Raw genomic sequence first — 18,073 nt, forward strand, 5'->3', positions numbered from 1 at the left:
TATTCTCAACCATAGGTGAATATGTAATATATAACGACCATAAATCCATATACATATGTTGATAGATTTTCCCTATTTCCCATTTGTGAGGTGTGCCGTTCCTGGAGGGATTGCAGTACTAGATTGATGCGTGGAGTGGACAGAGCAAGTACCTAATCAACCTCCCTGGTCCAATAATCAATTTAATATGGTCCCCAGATAGAGGACGTATCAGTTTTTATACTGATAAGACAAGATACTACCTTTGATCTAAGTAAAAGGCCGAGGAGCGATAAACGGAATAATCAAAGGTGAGGATTTCCATAGACAAGTTTAAGTTTGTTCCCATCAGCTAAATGTCAAGCAACAACTCAATAGAGTTTTGAATGATAATGCATTGATGTTGTTTTCAATTTGCACATCGAACAAATGTTTGTCAATTACTCCTGTGTTTATGTTTTTACTCACGTGGTTCAAATAGAAATAGAATGCGTCGATAAACTTATCTCTGCGTGAGAATAGTTTATTAAACAGCTGACAAAAATAGTCATTTGCAATAACAATCTGTTGTTGGTACAAAACTTATGATTATGATTCATTTGAATTCTTATAATTATATTCAGCAATATACATACATACATACATACATACATACATACATACATACACACATACATACATACATACATACATACATACATACATACATACATACATACATACATACACACATACACACATACACACATACACACATACACACATACATACATACATACATACATACATACATACATACATACATACATACATACATACATACATACATACATACATACATACATACATACATGCATACATACATACATGCATACATACATACATGCATACATACATACATACATACATACATACATACATACATACATGCATGCATACATACATACATGCATGCATACATACATACATACATGCATACATGCATACATACATGCATACATGCATACATACATGCATACATACATACATACATACATACATACATACATACATACATACATACATACATACATACATACATACATACATGCATACATGCATACATGCATACATACATACATACATACATACATACATACATACATACATACATACATACATACATACATACATACATACATACATACATACATACATACATACATACATACAGTATTTTTCTTTTTTGGCCCTGTCTACACAACTTTGCACCGCCTCCTTTCTATTATGCGCGCAACCCCCCCCCCCCCCCCCCGGTCTCTTTCATTCGCATGGGACTCGTATCTCCCTCCTTACTCCGTCATTGCATCTCCACGCACGCAGTAAAAAGAGACGGCCACTTTACCAATTGTGGTTTTAATCAGAATGGCTCTGCTCAAGCGTCTGTTGTCGCTCAAGAACGAGTTTATTCTCTATGCGACTCCGTTCCTTCTGCTGCCTTTGCCGCTCGTCATCGGCACTTCGGTAAGATATTATACAATATTATTATTATTATTTTCATTATTCCCTTACTGATTCATTTCGAATACGGGATGCTAAAATGACGCAACAGCCCTCAACGTTTCTCCTCCACTCCACTCGAATAGGTTTGACTTGCACCTGTTGCTCATGCACTATATACACACGAAATTCGTGAGAACGGGACTCGGTGTAATAAGCTGTGATTTTAACATGAGGGGTCTTCTCCAGCGTGGGAACCCCTCCGCGTCCACGCTGTGACAACGGTGACGCACGCACGCACTAACACTCTTGTTATTATAAGACTTAAAATCACGAGCTTCTTGTACGTACATGAACAATGTGAACAAGTGTTCTGGCCTCTGATAACTCATCATCAACAAAATAAGTAAGATAGTCTGATAACTCATCATCAACAAAATAAGTCATCTAAATTCCTGATAACAGCCATCAGCGCCCTTTGAATCATAGTATCGGTTAATTACGTAAGAGCCATGATAGTAAATGCTGAAATGTTTTGACAGGAAGCAGCATGCGCCTATGTGATCATCCTCATGGCGGTGTACTGGTGTACTGAGGTTCTCCCACTGGCGGTGACGGCCCTGCTTCCGGCGCTCCTCTTCCCGCTCTTTGGCGTCATGGAGTCCAAGAATGTGAGTGAAAAGTACCTTTTTAACTTTGTCCCATACCCAAATGGTGAGTTTTCCCCTTCAGTGTGGATCCGACGGTGTTTGCTTTGTTCAGGGTGTGAAGAGGTGAGAATGCATCTGACAGTTCCTGCCTGAGGTTTCTCCTGCATGTTCTTTGTCTTGCTGGAGCTTCTCACCTGAAGTGTAATTTTTTTCTTTTAAAACACTTTTCCAAGTGGGTCTTTGTTTTGAAGATAGCCACGACAACAGAGCTGGATGTAAAAATTCTTTCAGGGAGTGCACAAAGCATGGCAGAGATGGCAGGAAAGTGTTCAGACTCAGAATGACAGTGAAGGGGAAAGCTTGAAGTTTGTGGTTTGAATTTGAAATATGTATTTTGTGGCACATGCTCTGACCTCATGCTGTTACCTCTGTACATTTTATTAGAGATTGAGGACAGCAAAAAAAGAAAAATAATGTGGAGATTATGCTGTGCAAGTATTTTAATTATCCAGGAAATCTGGGGGGGATATCATGGGGTTTAGTCACATTTCATATGTAAAGTAAAAATTTTGTGGGGGGGGATTATTTTGAAGACAAAAATGTCAAAATATTATTTTTAAAAAGTCCATTTATTTCTCTCGACAACATCAGTACTGTGCCGCTGTTTCTCAGGTGTGCATGCAGTACCTGAAGGACACCAACATGTTGTTTGTGGGGGGTCTGATGGTAGCCGTGGCCGTGGAGCACTGGAACCTGCATAAGCGAATCGCCCTGAGGGTGCTCCTGCTAGTTGGTGTACGACCAGCGCTGTGAGTTGCATCTGTCGTTGTGTTTCCAAGTTCCTTTTTTTCCGAGCTGATGATTCATTCGCGACAATTCCTCGAAATCAGGGCTTTTCAAACTATTTGGGTCAACTGAGATTTTATTTTCCAACAACATCTCATCATAACTACCATGTGCCCTAAATGGCATAAGAATGAAAGTTTTAATGATTTTTTTTAACAAGTTTCAAGTAATATTGTAGTATTTTTTTGTTTTTTTTAACAAGTCATATTTTAGCAAGTAGATATAAAAAATAAAACTTTATTTCCATATACGGCTTGAAAGAAAACTGAAAGATGCTTTTATTCTAAAAGAAAGGGAGGTGGTACTATTGGAGGATTTGAGGACCTTTGTTTAAGAACAACTGCTCTAACACACAGATGTTTTTTTGACCCTTGTCGGCAGGCTGATGCTGGGCTTCATGGGCGTGACGGCCTTCTTGTCCATGTGGATCAGCAACACGGCCACCACAGCCATGATGGTGCCCATCGTTCAAGCTGTCCTGGAGGAGCTCAGTAACAGCGAGGCGCAGATGCCTACCATCCTGAGCTCAGAGGAGGTTCAGACGTCAGAAGTGAATGGCAACCAGGAGAAACAGACAGATGTCACAGGTGTGTGGATGCTGGACTCTTCGGTACCGTGTTTTTCGCTTGCTCCTCTCAGACCCTGGTCTCCTGTTTGAAGGTCCTGTGGTGGTGACTTTCTTGGACACCTCCGGTGAGGCGACTCGACAAAAGGAGGCAGCGGAAAGACAGAAGATGTGCAAAGGGATGACCCTTTGCGTCTGCTACGCCGCCAGCATCGGTGGCACCGCCACGTTGACGGGGACTGGTCCTAACTTGGTGCTCAACGGACAAATGAGCCAGTGGGTATTGGGATTGATTGGTGAATGGCGGTGGCCCTTTGTGCAACTATAGAAACTGTCACTGTTATACAAAAACACTATATAGCAGTTTGGTATAATTCAAAAACAGTATATAGCAGTTTGGAATAACATCATTTTTAAAACCTACTCAGTAGAGTTGCTATTTATGAAACATTGTGGTGCAGATGGCTCCAGATCTAATCGAACTTGGCTTGCTCTAACCAGCCAATCAGAGGTTGGCGTTATTGTAGGCCATCTAGCTGGCCTCTATGAGAAATGAAGGCCACCAAGCCATCCATCGGTCATTCTGTCTGCGAAATTAAATTGTCACTGCAGCAATATTCACACATTTGTATTAATAATATTGAACAACCAAGTGGGGATTAAAAGACTATTCAAATGTTGCATGTAACCACACAGGTAAAAAAAAAAAAGGCAAGTTATGCTTAGTAATATTTGTACAATTTTTGCAAAGTGGAAGTCATATTTTTGGCAAGAATATAAAATGGCATTGATTAATCATTACACAACCGAATGGAATGTGAACTCTGAGACGTAGTTTTCAACTGTAAAACTAAGTTAACCTTCATATTGTTGTCTTCCAGACTATTTCCTGAAAATGGTGACGTGATCAATTTCGCCTCCTGGTTCGGATTCGCCTTCCCCAACATGATGCTCATGCTGGTGATGGCGTGGTTGTGGCTACAGTTTGTCTTCATCGGATTCAAGTGAGTGACCGAGAAACTACATGGTAGAGGTCGGGCACTGAACATAGAGGGACTTTCATTTCCAGCTTTAAGAAGACGTGGGGCTGTGGCTCTGAAAAGACGGAGAAGGAAGTGGCCGCCTACCAAGTGATCCAGGGGCAGCATCGTCGTCTGGGGCCCATGTCCTTTGGCGAGTGCAGTGTCCTGGGTCTCTTCGTTCTGCTAGTGATCCTGTGGTTCTCCAGGGACCCTGGCTTTATGCACGGCTGGGCCACTAACATCTTCAACTCCAAAGCAGAGTACAAAACTTTTTCTTCTCGCCCTAATAACACACTGGGCTCTATTTTAATAGACAGCTCACCTGCACAGTATTGCAAGTGCCGTCGGCTTTTCAGAAGAAGACTTGCTGCCTGTGTTTGCCAAATTAGCAGACCGGTCTCTATATTCCCGAATGCAAAGTGCAGTCCAACTTTCTTTCTTTAGGTATTTTCATAGACAATCATAGTTAGAAATGGGCGTTTGAGCCATTGTGGGACAACAAAGCCGACGTTTGCCGGCCAATCAAAGCGCCCTTTAAAGTCAGCACAAGAAAGCGATGCAGTCTACATTGTAGAAGCTTAACGGACTTAGTCAAATCCATGCAGGAGATCAGTACGTTTGTGAAGATGTGCCAAGAAGATCTCCATTTGTGTATGATGTAAAGTTAGCCATAGCTAGGAACAACCGTCCGCGCCACAATTTAGACCTGGTTTAGCCTGTTTTTGTCAATACTATGTCACTGAATTGTTAGCTGTGCCAGGGGCATGCCCTAGAAAAAGCTCACAGTGCACTGGAATACCTAATGAGGCACAGCACAGTCTGCCAAACCCAAATGATAAACTGAACTTGCCATGTCACAAAAATGAAGCAGTGCCAGTTTCTATAGTGAGAACACATGCGCCTGTTCACGAAAGTAGGGCCCTTTATATGTTGAAGTCCACGTTGTGTGACAACATCACCTTCCACTCAGGTACGTCACAGATGCCACAGTGGCTATCTTCATTGCCATCCTCCTCTTTGTCCTGCCATCAAGACCTCCACGTTTCTGCTCATGGAAGACAAACAGTTTCGACATAGGTTGGTCCATCAAAACGTTGTCGCCGTGGAATGACACAACACTGACAACTTCACTCTGTAGCATCCGATCAGACGTCCAGCTCCTCTTCACGTCTGCTCAGCTGGAAGGTGACCCAGAAGAAGTTACCATGGGGAATTGTGCTGCTCCTTGGAGGAGGCTTTGCACTGGCCAAAGGGAGTGAGGTAGGTGGAGGACAGACACGAGACTACATCTTAGCTCTTTTAGACTTTCAAAGGACATCTTTTAACATGTCCTTCAATCTCTGATACCTTGAATGTACGATTAGTTCATGAATTGTTTACAGGTATCGGGACTTTCCAGGTGGTTGGGAGATCAAATGAGTCCCTTGAAAGGCATCCCACCATGGGCAATCGCCATTATCTTGTGCCTCCTGATTGCAACCTTCACAGAATGCGCCAGCAATGTGGCCACTGCGACACTCTTCCTGCCCATCTTAGCATCATTGGTAAGCAATAGAATAACGATTTCAAAGACAACATCATTTGATGTTCGGTTCAACGAGGTGAAGTGATTATTTTTAGTCGATTTCCCTCAATGGCAGCCCAGCATTCAACACCCCCCCCCCCCCCCCCCCCAGAGTGGCAGTTTGCCTGTTTTGTTACCCGTGTAGTTGCTCATTCAAGCTGAATGTGTTAAGTCCCATTCCCCAGGGGCCCCTCCTCCCATTCATAACCTGCCAACACGCCATTTCAAATCCTGGGCCTTGCAATGCAGCCCACCCCGCCACGGGCTGAAGAATAGCATTACTGTGTACCTTGGTCGGGGACTACGAGTGAGTCGGGTTGCGAAACATGGTTTCCGGTTAAATGGAGATATTTAGTCAGGGTGAAGACAAGTAAAAGAAAAAAATCTCCTCAGCTACAAGCAACTGAAAGTGATTGGGGTGGGACAAAGTTATAGCTTGTGAGTTCCTCTTGCATAAGCTATGATAAGTAAAAATGTACCAGACAGAGGACTCAATGCAAGTTTGAAATGTTCGGAGTTATTGAAGCTAGATATCATTGCTAGTAGGGGGTCATTATGAATCTTCCAAGGGTGATGTGATTATCACATTCAAGACATTTGGTCAAGCTTGTGGAGTTGACTTATTACAGTTTCCTATTTTATGGTGAAGAATCAAATCTCACCACCATGCACCTCTCAATTGTAATGGCGCAAACACAATCCCTTGTCATTTTACATCAACTATCCGTCCAGAACACAAATTTGGTGTCAATATGAGGAACATTTTTCTTTGAATGGGAATAGCCGAAATGATACTGAACGACTTTTTTCCTTCGCTTATTCCAGCTGATTCGGGGATGGCTTCTCAAGACTTTGTTCTGTTCAGTACATACATGCTTGCCAAATTTCAAGTTGTTAACATAATCTATCTTTGGGGCTTCAATTAAAATAAATCCCTTCGCATTGTTTCATTATACCTTTGGCAAACCCCTTTATTGTTTAATTTGCTGTTGAATCCTTTCAAGTAGAGATTATGTCTTCCCACACGCAATAAGAACAGTCCTTGAAGGGTTCAATAACATATGTTGGTGGCCGCAACCTATAAATCAGTGTGGCCACAATTCCTATGAAGGGCTGTTACCTATGCCGTGTATTCTAAGAAGCAGAAATTATTCTGCCCTTGTGAGGTGTCATGCTTTCAGACTCATGTTTGCAGGCTGCTATTATTGCTAGCAATGTTCCACTTATTCTCTATTTCAGATGCAATGAGTCAGCCCTGAGTTTGCAGGAATTCTCTTAAATTACGCCCGTCTGTTGAGAGTTTTTTCAATGTTCCACTTATTCTCTATTTCAGATGCAATGAGTCAGCCCTGAGTTTGCAGGAATTTGTCTAAATGATCAGTTTTTTCTTTGGCGGTTACCAGCTGACGTCGAGCGGAGGATTGAAGTTGATCCTTGTTTGATTCCACAGTCGCAGTCCATTGGAATCAACCCATTGTACGTCATGGTGCCTTGTACCCTGAGCGCCTCCTTTGCCTTCATGTTGCCTGTGGCCACGCCACCCAACGCCATCGTATTTTCCTATGGATATCTCAAAGTTTCGGACATGGTGAGTGTGGTCTATTGGCCTCGGTTCGTCCTATGTAGAACTAACATAGCTAACCAGTAAGTTGAATGACCTAGCTGTCTGTCAGTGAGTCTATTATGTACCTACCACCCCACATTTGTTAGTAGATCCACCCATCCGTCCGTCCGGCCAGCAATTTTGCCATCTACACCTACCAATTAAGTTAATTTGTGGGAGCAGTCCATTCATCCATGTTTGTATGCCTCTCTGTTCGACCTTCTCTCATCTTTCAGGCTAGGACTGGAATAGTCATGAACATTATCGGTATACTGTGCATCACGCTCTCCATCAATACCTGGGGTCGGGCAATGTTTCACCTGGACTCCTTTCCTCCATGGGCCAATGTGACTGGGCCCTGATAGTGCCCAGGTTCCCCGCCTCATCAGTGTCCTGCTCTCTGGTCTGAGCCACATTATGGTCTGGCATGGTCTACGCTGCTGACACGCAAGTCTCACGCCATGTTTATTTTCAAGTCCACACTCGAGCCTAGTGGATGACGAATCAGAAGTAGAGGGAAACACCTTCATTTCCATTAATATCCATAAAACAATGAAAAACAAATGTTAACACATTATGTGACTAACCCGACAACTGTAACGATTGCACACGAGAAGGTGAATTATTTTGAAAAGGCATTTAAAACAAACATCAACCCGATGTTAGGAATGCAGCTGCTTAACCAATTCAGTTATACCAATCCACTAATATCACATTTAAATATTGTTTGCATGACGTGTTTTTCGACTACAAGATGGGCATTTTTAATTCATGGCTTGGCTGCTAAAAGAAGAAAATGCGATATCCAACCGAGCTGTCAAATTCAGGCCCAGGAAGTAGAAACACTGCAACAATTTGATGCATGAATCATTTTGCACAAAAGCAAATAAACAATAACTTTTACACTTGATCTGTGAGGGGCTTCCTCGCAGCATTATTTGAGCTTTGCAGTATCTTGTGAATAACAGCAAGACTTGTGGCAAGATTCCAATTTTGTTTACTATTCAAACTAGTGCTGTACTTTTGACATTTTGCAATTATGATGATGCAATAATGAGTTCTATCTGAACTGCTGTATTTTTCTACAGTTGTATATATTTTTTTTCTCAAGTTATGTTTTTGGATATGAAATTCACCAAAATAATAGTCTTTTGTTTCGTAACCTAATAAATGGTACTCCAATGAGGAATTTGACTTTCAATTTATATTTAATACAGAACAGTGATACATGCACATCATGGGTGTCCAAACTCTTTGCAAAGCATCAGAACAATATCTGGTAACTCTTTGGAGGGAAGGCACAAAAGGTTGGGAAAATCATTGTTTAATTTTTCATTTCATTCTTTTTTTTGCTAATTGTAATTAGTATAACCAATTATTTTAGTGAAGGGTTTATCTTAATTGTTTTTAGTCTTTTATTCAACTGATAAAGTGTAATATTTGAGGTCTGTCACTACCCATTTGGTTCAGAGCGTGTGTGGTGCATTTATATAATTTAAGCGAAATATTAGTATTTCCTGTAAAGTTTTGTAACAAGTCATTTGCTAAGTTAATATATTTTTATGCTTACAACAATTTATATCGCTACTGTGCTCTGACCATTAAAGTTTTTTCTGCCATTGTGCTAAATCAACAAAAACGACTGTATTACTGACAGTAAAAAAAAGAAAAAAAAAAGACTAATTTCACCATTCCTTTTTTTCCTCCACATTTAGCACATATATATATAAGCTGTGCCATTTTTCTGGTGGTTTCTGGTTAATTATTAACACATTGTTGCACATTCTGTGGGAAGGCATGCTTAATGAGTGACTGGCGTGGAGGTGAAAAAGAAAAATCTCATTCCAAAGATCCCATGTATCAGTTTCACAAGTAAGAATGTGCTTCCTGTGTGATAACATCATATTAATACAAAAAGGTTTGTGTCCTGTCGTACCCCGATTGCTTACACTCAGCAGAAGGTATGACAGAATCTCTTTCTCTGTATCCAATGAGCTGAAATATATTTGATTTCACACAAGATGCATTTTTATCAAGTGCTACAAGCCACTGCAAATAATATTATATACCTAAGTGTGCTTTTAGATCTTTTGAGTGAACCGATTCGAAAGATTTTTACTTGGGGAACTGGAACGCACATCACTAGTACAAAAGAGTGCAGACAGCTTAGAACTGCCAAGTCTAAATAGCCGACTGGTTAGTGACACGGGCTCTTGCTTACTAAGAACTTTGTTCGATCCCAGGTCGGAGCATGTGCTTTTAGATCTCTTGAGTGAACCGATTCTAAAGATTCAGTTTTTGAGAAGTGGAATGCACATCACTAGTACAAAAGAGTGCAGACGGCCACAGGCTACTGGGATGAAATAGCCGACTGGTTACTGACACGGGCTCTTGCTCAGTAGGAACTTGGTTCGCTTCCAGGGATGGGCATATACTTACATGTGCTTTTAGAATTGGAACATGGCTTTGCATGCGTGTAAATACATGGCGTGGCCCCACCCCCAAGTTTGGGGAGTAATCCAATGGATCTTTTTTTTTTTTTTACCTCATGTAGTGTACCTATTGAAGTGTCCATGGGGTGTACCTAATCACAGGCCACTTCAAAGGTCACAGGGGTCAAGCTCGAGTCCTTGGGGCCGCATTCCAACATGTTTTCTAAGATTCCCTCGTTAAGTGCACCTGCGTGAAAAGTTTTAGCTCCTTTCACGTTCTGCAGGAGCTAAAACTTTTCACGCAGGTGCGCTTAACGAGGGTAACTTGGAAAACATATTGGAACGCGGCCCATCGGGAATGGAGGTCGACACCCCTGGTTTAAGTGAAACCACCCGTTCTCACCCCAACTTTCTGATTGGCTGTTTGATCTGTGACGTCATTCGGACACTCCATTAGGTACACTGCCATTTTCAGGTGTACCTAACCACAGGCCACTTCATTAGGGAAAAACCATGGTCAAAGCTTAAGTGAAAGTGAAAAGTGCCACACCCGCCCTCACCCCCACTTTTTGATTGGCTGTTTGATCTGTGACGTCATTCGGACACTCCATTAGGTACACTGCCATTTTCAGGTGTACCTAACCACAGGCCACTTCATTAGGGAAAAACCATGGTCAAAGTTTAAGTGAAAGTGAAAAGTGCCACACCCGCCCTCACCCCCACTTTCTGATTGGCTGTTTGATCGGTGACGTCATCCGGACACTTATGTACAGCGTTGCTGCTATGCCAGCCGACACACGTTATGCAGACATTGAAGTTTTAATTTTGTATTTGCTGGATTGTAGTTGGTGTTATTATACCGAATGTGTTTGTGTTTGAATAAATACAAAACTATTGAAATTAAAAGGAAAATGACTTTCTAATCAAAACAATTGAATCCCCCTCCCCACCCTTTTCATGATGGCAGGGGAGGCGTTGCCTCCTCTGACCGCACATCCCTGAGAGAGACGTTATTGCCTGTTTCAGTTTTCTGAATATTGTCTGATCAAAATCTAGTAGGGAAAATTTCAGACACTGGTGAATATGCCTGTATACAAATATTTTTTATTCACTCTTCCCACAATTATGTCAAAAAATATATACTGATGCTTGCCTTTAATCCCGACGCCGCATAAAAATAAATTAGAATATAGGTCTAGTCTTAATTTGTATCGCCTAAGAAAAAGCTAAAGTAAAATCGTTTTTGACTACAGTGCAACTGCAAGATCTTGCAACAGTTGTTCTTTGTGTAAACTATGGATCAAATAAATATGACAAGCTCTTCCTCTGACTCCATGATCAGCAACATGTGCTATTGCCGGAGTCCGTTGTAGTCAGATTACTTTTGGGGAACGGGGTCACCGGCACGGGTACAAGGAAGTACACGCAAGTGCCTGTTGTCAGCAGGGCGAGGGCGGCCAACAGCGTCAGGCCTCGCCTCAGCAGCAGCTGGTTCAGAGGGAGCTGGTTTACTTTCGCTTGCTGCTGAGTGTTGCCATCGCATGTATCAATCCTGTTCTGTTCCTGCTCAGATAGACTCATTAAGGCCAAGTGTGTGCTCTTGTGGGCACGCTTCACAGCCTGGAAAGACAAAGACAAAACAATACCAGCAACTACAGAATGCAAGTGTTGTAGAAAATGCATTCAAACTCCTCCGAAGTTTAATCAACCACTTCCAAATTTACGCAAAATATGCAACAAAGTTGGGCAACACTAAACTGCAAAGCATTTGGATGAGCAAATGCGTGGGTTAACATTTGATTATCAAGTTAGTTGGTGAGCTTGTCATTTAGTTGGAATTTACCTCCTCTGTCATTCTCTCCCAGTCCAACTTAAAGATGATAATGATGTAAATGATTGACTGCAAGACAATGCAAATCAGAATCCCCAGCCAGAAACCTTTGAACAAAAAAAACAAACAAAAAAAATCCATTATTGATAAATATTTATTCAATCTCTTGGGTTATCTGTATGTATAGTAGTCTTCCTTCTATTTTACGTCCGGGACTAGCCCCAGCAATAAATGAAAATTGTGTTCTAGAAATTCCCTATTTAAATATGCGTAAAGATTCACATTATGAAATAAATCTACAGCTGTCACTTTCTGTAGGTGTGAAAAGCAGGATTACAGAGAATGACATTCAATAATTCTCAATTTCCAGCAAAGATTAGGCTGCGCTGAAATACTTTCTGTTTTCATTTTCTTTCAAATATACAGTTTTACTGTAGTCTTATTTTAAATCGTGAAAGCTGAGCAATGATGCTCTGGGGACAAATAAGAAACTATTTGAATCTCGTTTGTCAAACCTGATGATAGAAAAAAAGAAAACAAACATAGCAAGTAAAAAGAACCAGCAATAACACCTGCTGGGAACTGGTTGTGAAACCTCAAGTCAAGTAAGGGGGTAGCAACAAAGCGACAACTGTTCTAACCTGGTTGGAAAAATAAAAGATCAGAATGCAACAATAACATGAAGACCTACCTAAAATTCTGAGCTTCACAACAAACATGAGCGTAACGCCAAGCGTGAGTCCGATGCCATAGTATCCGATGAAGTTAGCCACAGCTGGAATCTTCTGCTTTCCTGTTCCTAGAAAGATGCCTGTGCACACAGACTAGCCGTACAGAAAAAAAACAAAACGAGTGTATTTACAATTTTGATCGCGCTGATCCATCAATGAGCGCATGCAAGACTCACCACGAGGCCGTCAAAGAACTGAAGGAAGATGTAAACATTCATCACAAGCGACACCAGATTGACGATATTTCTGTGAATATATATATTATTTTGTTTGACAATGTACAAAAAAAAATCATAGACAAACATCTTGGATGACCAAGAGAGATGTTCTACTTTCTCTTTTACATTTTTGGGGCAAAACTTATTGTAAAGACAACTGCTACTTAGTGCAAGACCTTAGTGGAAAGTAGGTCAAATAAAGAATTCAGAATAAATTTGCAAACATTTAAGTAGAAGACAGTATTTTAAAAAAGTCAACATTTTTCAAATGCAATGTTATCTTTTGTGAGAAAGGTTGTCATTTTACTGGATTACATTGTATTTCTTGAGGAATTAAATTCTGAATCTTTTTAGATTTGTCAAAAAACTGAGTTTTATGAGGAATAAGAATGCAACTTTATGAGACTAAACACTTTCTTATTTTAATGGAGGGATGAGTACCAATATCAGTCTTATTTCGAGGTAACAGTCCTCCTGTGGCCGTCTTGTGATCAGGAACTAGAAATTAGAAATAAGAAAATATAAAATTGCTATTAATTTCATGCAGTTGTAAGTAAAATTGTTTTATTGGGTTGTATAGGTATTTCTTCAAAATTATCTGTCATTGTTTTTTGGGGAAATTTCATGGATCAAAAGTACTGGTGGTATCGGTACTTGGTATCGGTATGGGTGACTACTTGAGAGTTGCATCTTTGTATTGGTACCAGACTGAAAAAAAGTGGTCTGAACATCCCTAGTTTTTCTTGTATTATTTACAATTTGGACGAGTTAGAAATTACAAAAGGAAATTTGAGAAATCAATATTTTATTTATTCAGTCTTAATGCACATCTGTACACTTAGATAATAGTTTTGTTTTGGTTACAGTTTGATCCCACAAGAGATCTTTTCTACTTTTTATTTTTTATGGAGATTTTTTTCCCAATTCAACATATCTTCCAGCAAGGTGTGGTTTGCAACTTTAGAGATTATCCAATGTCTACAGTAGTATCCACTCACTGATCAGAGGTGAAGATGAAGCCAATCACTGATTTCGTGGAGCCAAGAATGATGCCTGCAACAACTGTAAATGCACCTGAAGACAGCACAAACACGAACTCTGATCTAACAAAGGGTATTGGTAACCACCACACTGACAAAAATACTGCATACTGTGACAAAAAGAATCTAGTTGTCTTTTCTTGAGAGAAAAAAAAGAAAAAAAATATTTTGTAAGACTATTCTTTCAAGGAAAATGTTTGTATTCTCTGGGGAAAACGTGGATTTTTAGTGATGATGAGACAGTTGTATTTTGTTTTTGAAATTTTTTTATTTTTTTACCAGAGTTCTTAAAAATGCAATTTTCTGTAAATCTCAGGCTTAATCTAAAATTTCTTTCAGGTAAAAAAGTCTAAATCTTATGAAAACAACATTGTTTTTATTTAGATGAAAGGTTATGTGAAGAAAATTCATAAAAAAATTGCTGATGAAGATTCATTGTATTTTTTAAAATGCACAAAAGTCAATTATTAATCTGGCCTGGCACCTGGGAGGGTTCAAGCATATTTCAGGGGTTGGGCTGGGGGGGCATTGTGCTCACTCTATCAGTGTATATATAGTGTATATATATTTGTATACATCAAGTTTGTAGGATTCTTTTTCTTTTCATTTCTTTTCATTCTTTTCTTTCTTATCTACTAGACACGTTATGTTGACAGATGAAATAAAATGAAAGCTCAAAATTACCTGCGAGGCTGAGCGCCACCTTGCAGGTAAGGATGGCCCTGCCCGTGTCCCCGGCCCCAAGGGCGTTGCCCACCCGAGCGCATGCCGCGGCCTGTATGCTGAAAGGCAACTAAAAAAAAAAACAGTCCATGAGGTTATGAATTTAAGAAGCCAATAAAATTGTGTTGGTTTATTGCAAAACATGTTACTATTTTACCATATAGGTGAGAAGAGACACCATCGTTATTGCGTGCTGGGCGGCCAGTTCATCTTTGCTCAACATCCCTGAATAGCAAAATGACATCATGATAAAACTGTCAATCAGACAGGTAGGTAGGTAGGTAGGCAGGTAGGTAGGTAGGTAGGTAGGTAGGTAGGTAGGTAGGTAGGTAGGTAGGTAGGTAGGTAGGTAGGTAGGTAGGTAGGCAGGTAGGTAGGTAGGTAGGTAGGTAGGTATGTAGGTAGGTAGGTAGTTACCTGCAAAGAATCCACCCAACTCAAAGAGCCACCACTCGAAACATTTCATGAGCATGCTCGGAACAGCCAGATTCATGTAGGAGCCCCACTCCTGAAGAGATTCCATTGACCAACCTGTAGGAAAATTCTGAGGCTTAGTGAAGTAGACATTCAACAAATGGGACCAAACAAACAAAGAGACATGTATAGGTGGGGCACCCAGGTCATCAAAGACTCACCTCCCCATGTTGATAGGTGCAGTTTCTTCCAGCGTATGTAAGCAAACAATAGAACACAGATGCTAATCTGAGAGAGTGTGTTGGCAGCTGCAGATCCACTGGGTGGCGCACACAGAGAGACAGAGAAACGCACAAATGCATAAAAGCAGAGAGAGACTCACATTTGCACACAGTGCATGTAATGTTATGGTTTGATGATTGAAACTAAAACGAACTTACTTGACTCCTAAATGGAGCCAGTGTAAGAACACATAATTCATCATCAAGTTGGCAACATTTGCCATGGCTGCAGTGTACATCTGAGGAAGTATTATACCCTGAAATACATATAAAGACACAAACAGGCTATTTAGATGCTGACCACAGCATTGGGACCAGAATAAAATAAAAACAACAAAACATTTGACCTTTTTCTTTCGCATAAGAATCAGAAACTTTCTATTTTTTTGTTCAACGTTAATATTTTTTATGAGGGTTTAATACTCAAAACTCATCACATGGATCCCATTCTAGTTAAAGAGAGAGAGAGAGAAAAAAAGGCCACACTAAAGCCTTTAATAAATTCACAGCTATCATGCATACTCACCTGGTTCTGCAAATAAGATGCTTGAAGATGGTGCAGAAACATTGCCTAACAAACCACAATACAATATGACACCATCGTAATATAATAATAACATGCTAATTTTGCACAGTAAAGTTGCAACTCACTGGCACGGCTGGCAAGAAGGCTATGAGGTATACATGCGCTATTCTGAAACCAACAGGATGACTTATGCATTCAAATCATATGTGTATGATACAGGTGTGTATGTTGATATTCTGTTGGTCTGTTACCGGGTGACCTTGGGGTCCTGGCCCATAAGCAGCAGGAGGCTCTGGGCATTGATGAGCAGACCCCAACAGGGCAGACAGAACAACAGAAGGATGACAATGCCTCGCTGCAAGATCACGCCTACTCGCAGAAGGTTCTTACCACCAAAGGTCTGTGGTGGACACAGTTTGGTGTATAGGCTATTTGCATTATGTCAAAATATAGCATAGGCTTTCCAAACCTGAGAAACCAATGTATCACAAGCAAGAGCAAGACCATATCCTGTTGCTGCTGTGGTGATGTTGATGGTCTGAAAAGAAGCATAAACATGCCATGTGTGGATTCTCTTTCCCTTCTTAAATACAAGGCGGGGGGGTGGGCCAATGCTGGGGGGGAGATTAAAGGGCGTGCGTGCATGCCTTCAAAAAATTGGGAGGGCGGAATTATGTACAGTATTTTCATTACATCGACTGGGATTTGTGGCTGATTAAAAGTGGAACAAAATGCTAGTATAATAATTCTACTTGCATTTCCATGTTTTTTCTTTCACCCCACGCAAAATATAATACTTTCCCCTCACAACATAAAAAATATTTAAGATGAACATTTCCTGAGGTCGGAAGCGGTGCTCCAAATTTTTCACAAATGCTGAAGGATGTGTGTGACATATAAAGGTCGGGAAATTGGATAATAGTAACAGCTATTTAAAACAGTATGTGAGGGATGACTAAACCCGTGGCGCTTGTGAGGAAAGGTTAAATTATAGAGCAGCTACGTATGGCTATTTATGCCATATCAGGGCTTCAGAAATTGTGACGTTATGAAAATGCACTCCAGATGGTGCCCAAGATTGAAAATGTAATGGCATATAAAAATTACACTTTTTTATTTATTTCTATTATTTTTATTTTTTCATTTTTTGTTTATTTATTCATCTGTCTGTCTAGCCATCAATGTGATTTTATGCATTAGGTTAAAAGTGTAATGACGGTTTGGTATACTTTTACGTGTTAGTGTGATTTCTTGACAAATAAACAAAGGCTAGGAGCATTCTCAAGGGGGGTGGGTGGAGAGGACCAATCTATCATAGAAGATTAAAGCACTTACAGACGACGCTAATCCATATCCGGCCATCGCCTCGTTGCCCAAACGTCCGCAGAACATGGTGACCACGAAGGGAAGCAGATAATTCAGGAAACGAGAGAGCAACTAGAGACAAATAATGAGACCACAGAACATATTTTACTACATCATATTGTTTTTAATGATTTTTACACGCCCGTATTTGTTTCTTTTTTCTTTTTAGTTATTCAATTAATTAGATCCCCAGAATTTTTTTTTTTTTTTAGAGCTTAGTTGGTTTTCTTTGTTGTTGTGGGCCCCTGAGAATTGTGTACATAGCATTATGGCCACGTGGGACCTAATTTGAGTTTCCAAATAGATAATAAACAACACATTGCAATAGCTGTGGTCAGTGTATCATCTTACCACAGGCCCAGCCATTCTCAAGATGTGGCACACTTCTTCTCTGTAGCTCAGGGGCATCTTGGGACAGGTCCAACTGCAAACGAACATCTCGTCACTCGATCCCGGCGCCATGTCTTCTTCTACACCGCACACTTTGGGGAAAGTACACTTTGTCTTTTGACTGTTCCTGTCTGTTGTTATGACTTCAAAAGCCAGGATGTCGATGAGGATGGAGTGCTTGCTTGGTTCCATCGGAACCCCGCCAAGTGCAGCTGAAACAATTGAGATTGTTGAAAAAGAAGAGAGCATGCTGCAATCAAAACAACGGATCACAGGAGTTCATCTTTCGTACTCCTTGTAACTCCTCTTTCAAATTTATTATAACAATGAAATACACATATGTCTGCTCAGTGAGGAAGGTACAGTATTCATATTTTTTTTAATACAGTGTATTTTATATCGTGCATTTATAAT

At 40.5% G+C, this 18,073-nt stretch overlaps 2 protein-coding genes and 1 non-coding gene across 3 annotated transcripts; 1 reads left to right on the top strand and 2 right to left on the bottom strand.

The window, feature by feature from the left end:
- Nucleotides 1–85: 85 nt before the first annotated feature.
- Nucleotides 86–273, bottom strand: LOC133156277 (U2 spliceosomal RNA). Its single transcript, XR_009714843.1, has one exon. It is a non-coding gene; the product is annotated as a U2 spliceosomal RNA (small nuclear RNA).
- Nucleotides 274–1,337: 1,064 nt separating this feature from the next.
- On the top strand, nt 1,338–9,091 carry LOC133155612 (Na(+)/citrate cotransporter-like). The gene is made up of 12 exons (XM_061281070.1): nt 1,338–1,482; nt 2,001–2,129; nt 2,781–2,917; nt 3,336–3,541; nt 3,615–3,795; nt 4,401–4,523; nt 4,589–4,801; nt 5,512–5,618; nt 5,680–5,801; nt 5,924–6,085; nt 7,556–7,693; nt 7,945–9,091. The coding sequence occupies exons 1-12, from the start codon at nt 1,384–1,386 to the stop codon at nt 8,068–8,070; spliced, it is 1,743 nt and encodes a 580-aa protein (XP_061137054.1). The 5' UTR covers nt 1,338–1,383; the 3' UTR covers nt 8,071–9,091.
- Nucleotides 9,092–11,294: 2,203 nt separating this feature from the next.
- Nucleotides 11,295–17,851, bottom strand: LOC133155741 (multidrug and toxin extrusion protein 1-like). The gene is made up of 16 exons (XM_061281267.1): nt 17,621–17,851; nt 17,240–17,341; nt 16,374–16,442; nt 16,156–16,304; nt 16,030–16,072; nt 15,905–15,949; nt 15,538–15,635; nt 15,319–15,416; nt 15,101–15,214; nt 14,841–14,908; nt 14,645–14,753; nt 13,919–13,994; nt 12,879–12,948; nt 12,663–12,795; nt 11,984–12,078; nt 11,295–11,760 (listed from the first exon to the last, which is right to left on the bottom strand). The coding sequence occupies exons 1-16, from the start codon at nt 17,849–17,851 to the stop codon at nt 11,479–11,481; spliced, it is 1,782 nt and encodes a 593-aa protein (XP_061137251.1). The 3' UTR covers nt 11,295–11,478.
- Nucleotides 17,852–18,073: the final 222 nt, after the last annotated feature.

The sequence above is a fragment of the Syngnathus typhle genome, linkage group LG6 (assembly GCF_033458585.1).
Source record: "Syngnathus typhle isolate RoL2023-S1 ecotype Sweden linkage group LG6, RoL_Styp_1.0, whole genome shotgun sequence".
NCBI classification, from domain to species: domain Eukaryota; kingdom Metazoa; phylum Chordata; class Actinopteri; order Syngnathiformes; family Syngnathidae; genus Syngnathus; species Syngnathus typhle.

Bases quoted from the DNA above. Each gene is read 5' to 3' on its own strand.
- LOC133155612 (XM_061281070.1), top strand. From the start codon at position 1,384: ATGGCTCTGCTCAAGCGTCTGTTGTCGCTCAAGAACGAGTTTATTCTC. The intron at 1,483-2,000 runs GTAAGATATTAT...ATGTTTTGACAG, and splicing joins CGCTCGTCATCGGCACTTCG to GAAGCAGCATGCGCCTATGT. The intron at 2,130-2,780 runs GTGAGTGAAAAG...GCTGTTTCTCAG, and splicing joins GCGTCATGGAGTCCAAGAAT to GTGTGCATGCAGTACCTGAA.
- LOC133155741 (XM_061281267.1), bottom strand. From the start codon at position 17,851: ATGGAACCAAGCAAGCACTCCATCCTCATCGACATCCTGGCTTTTGAA. The intron at 17,342-17,620 runs GTAAGATGATAC...ATTTGTCTCTAG, and splicing joins TGAGAATGGCTGGGCCTGTG to TTGCTCTCTCGTTTCCTGAA. The intron at 14,909-15,100 runs GTAACTACCTAC...TTTGCTATTCAG, and splicing joins GTTGGGTGGATTCTTTGCAG to GGATGTTGAGCAAAGATGAA.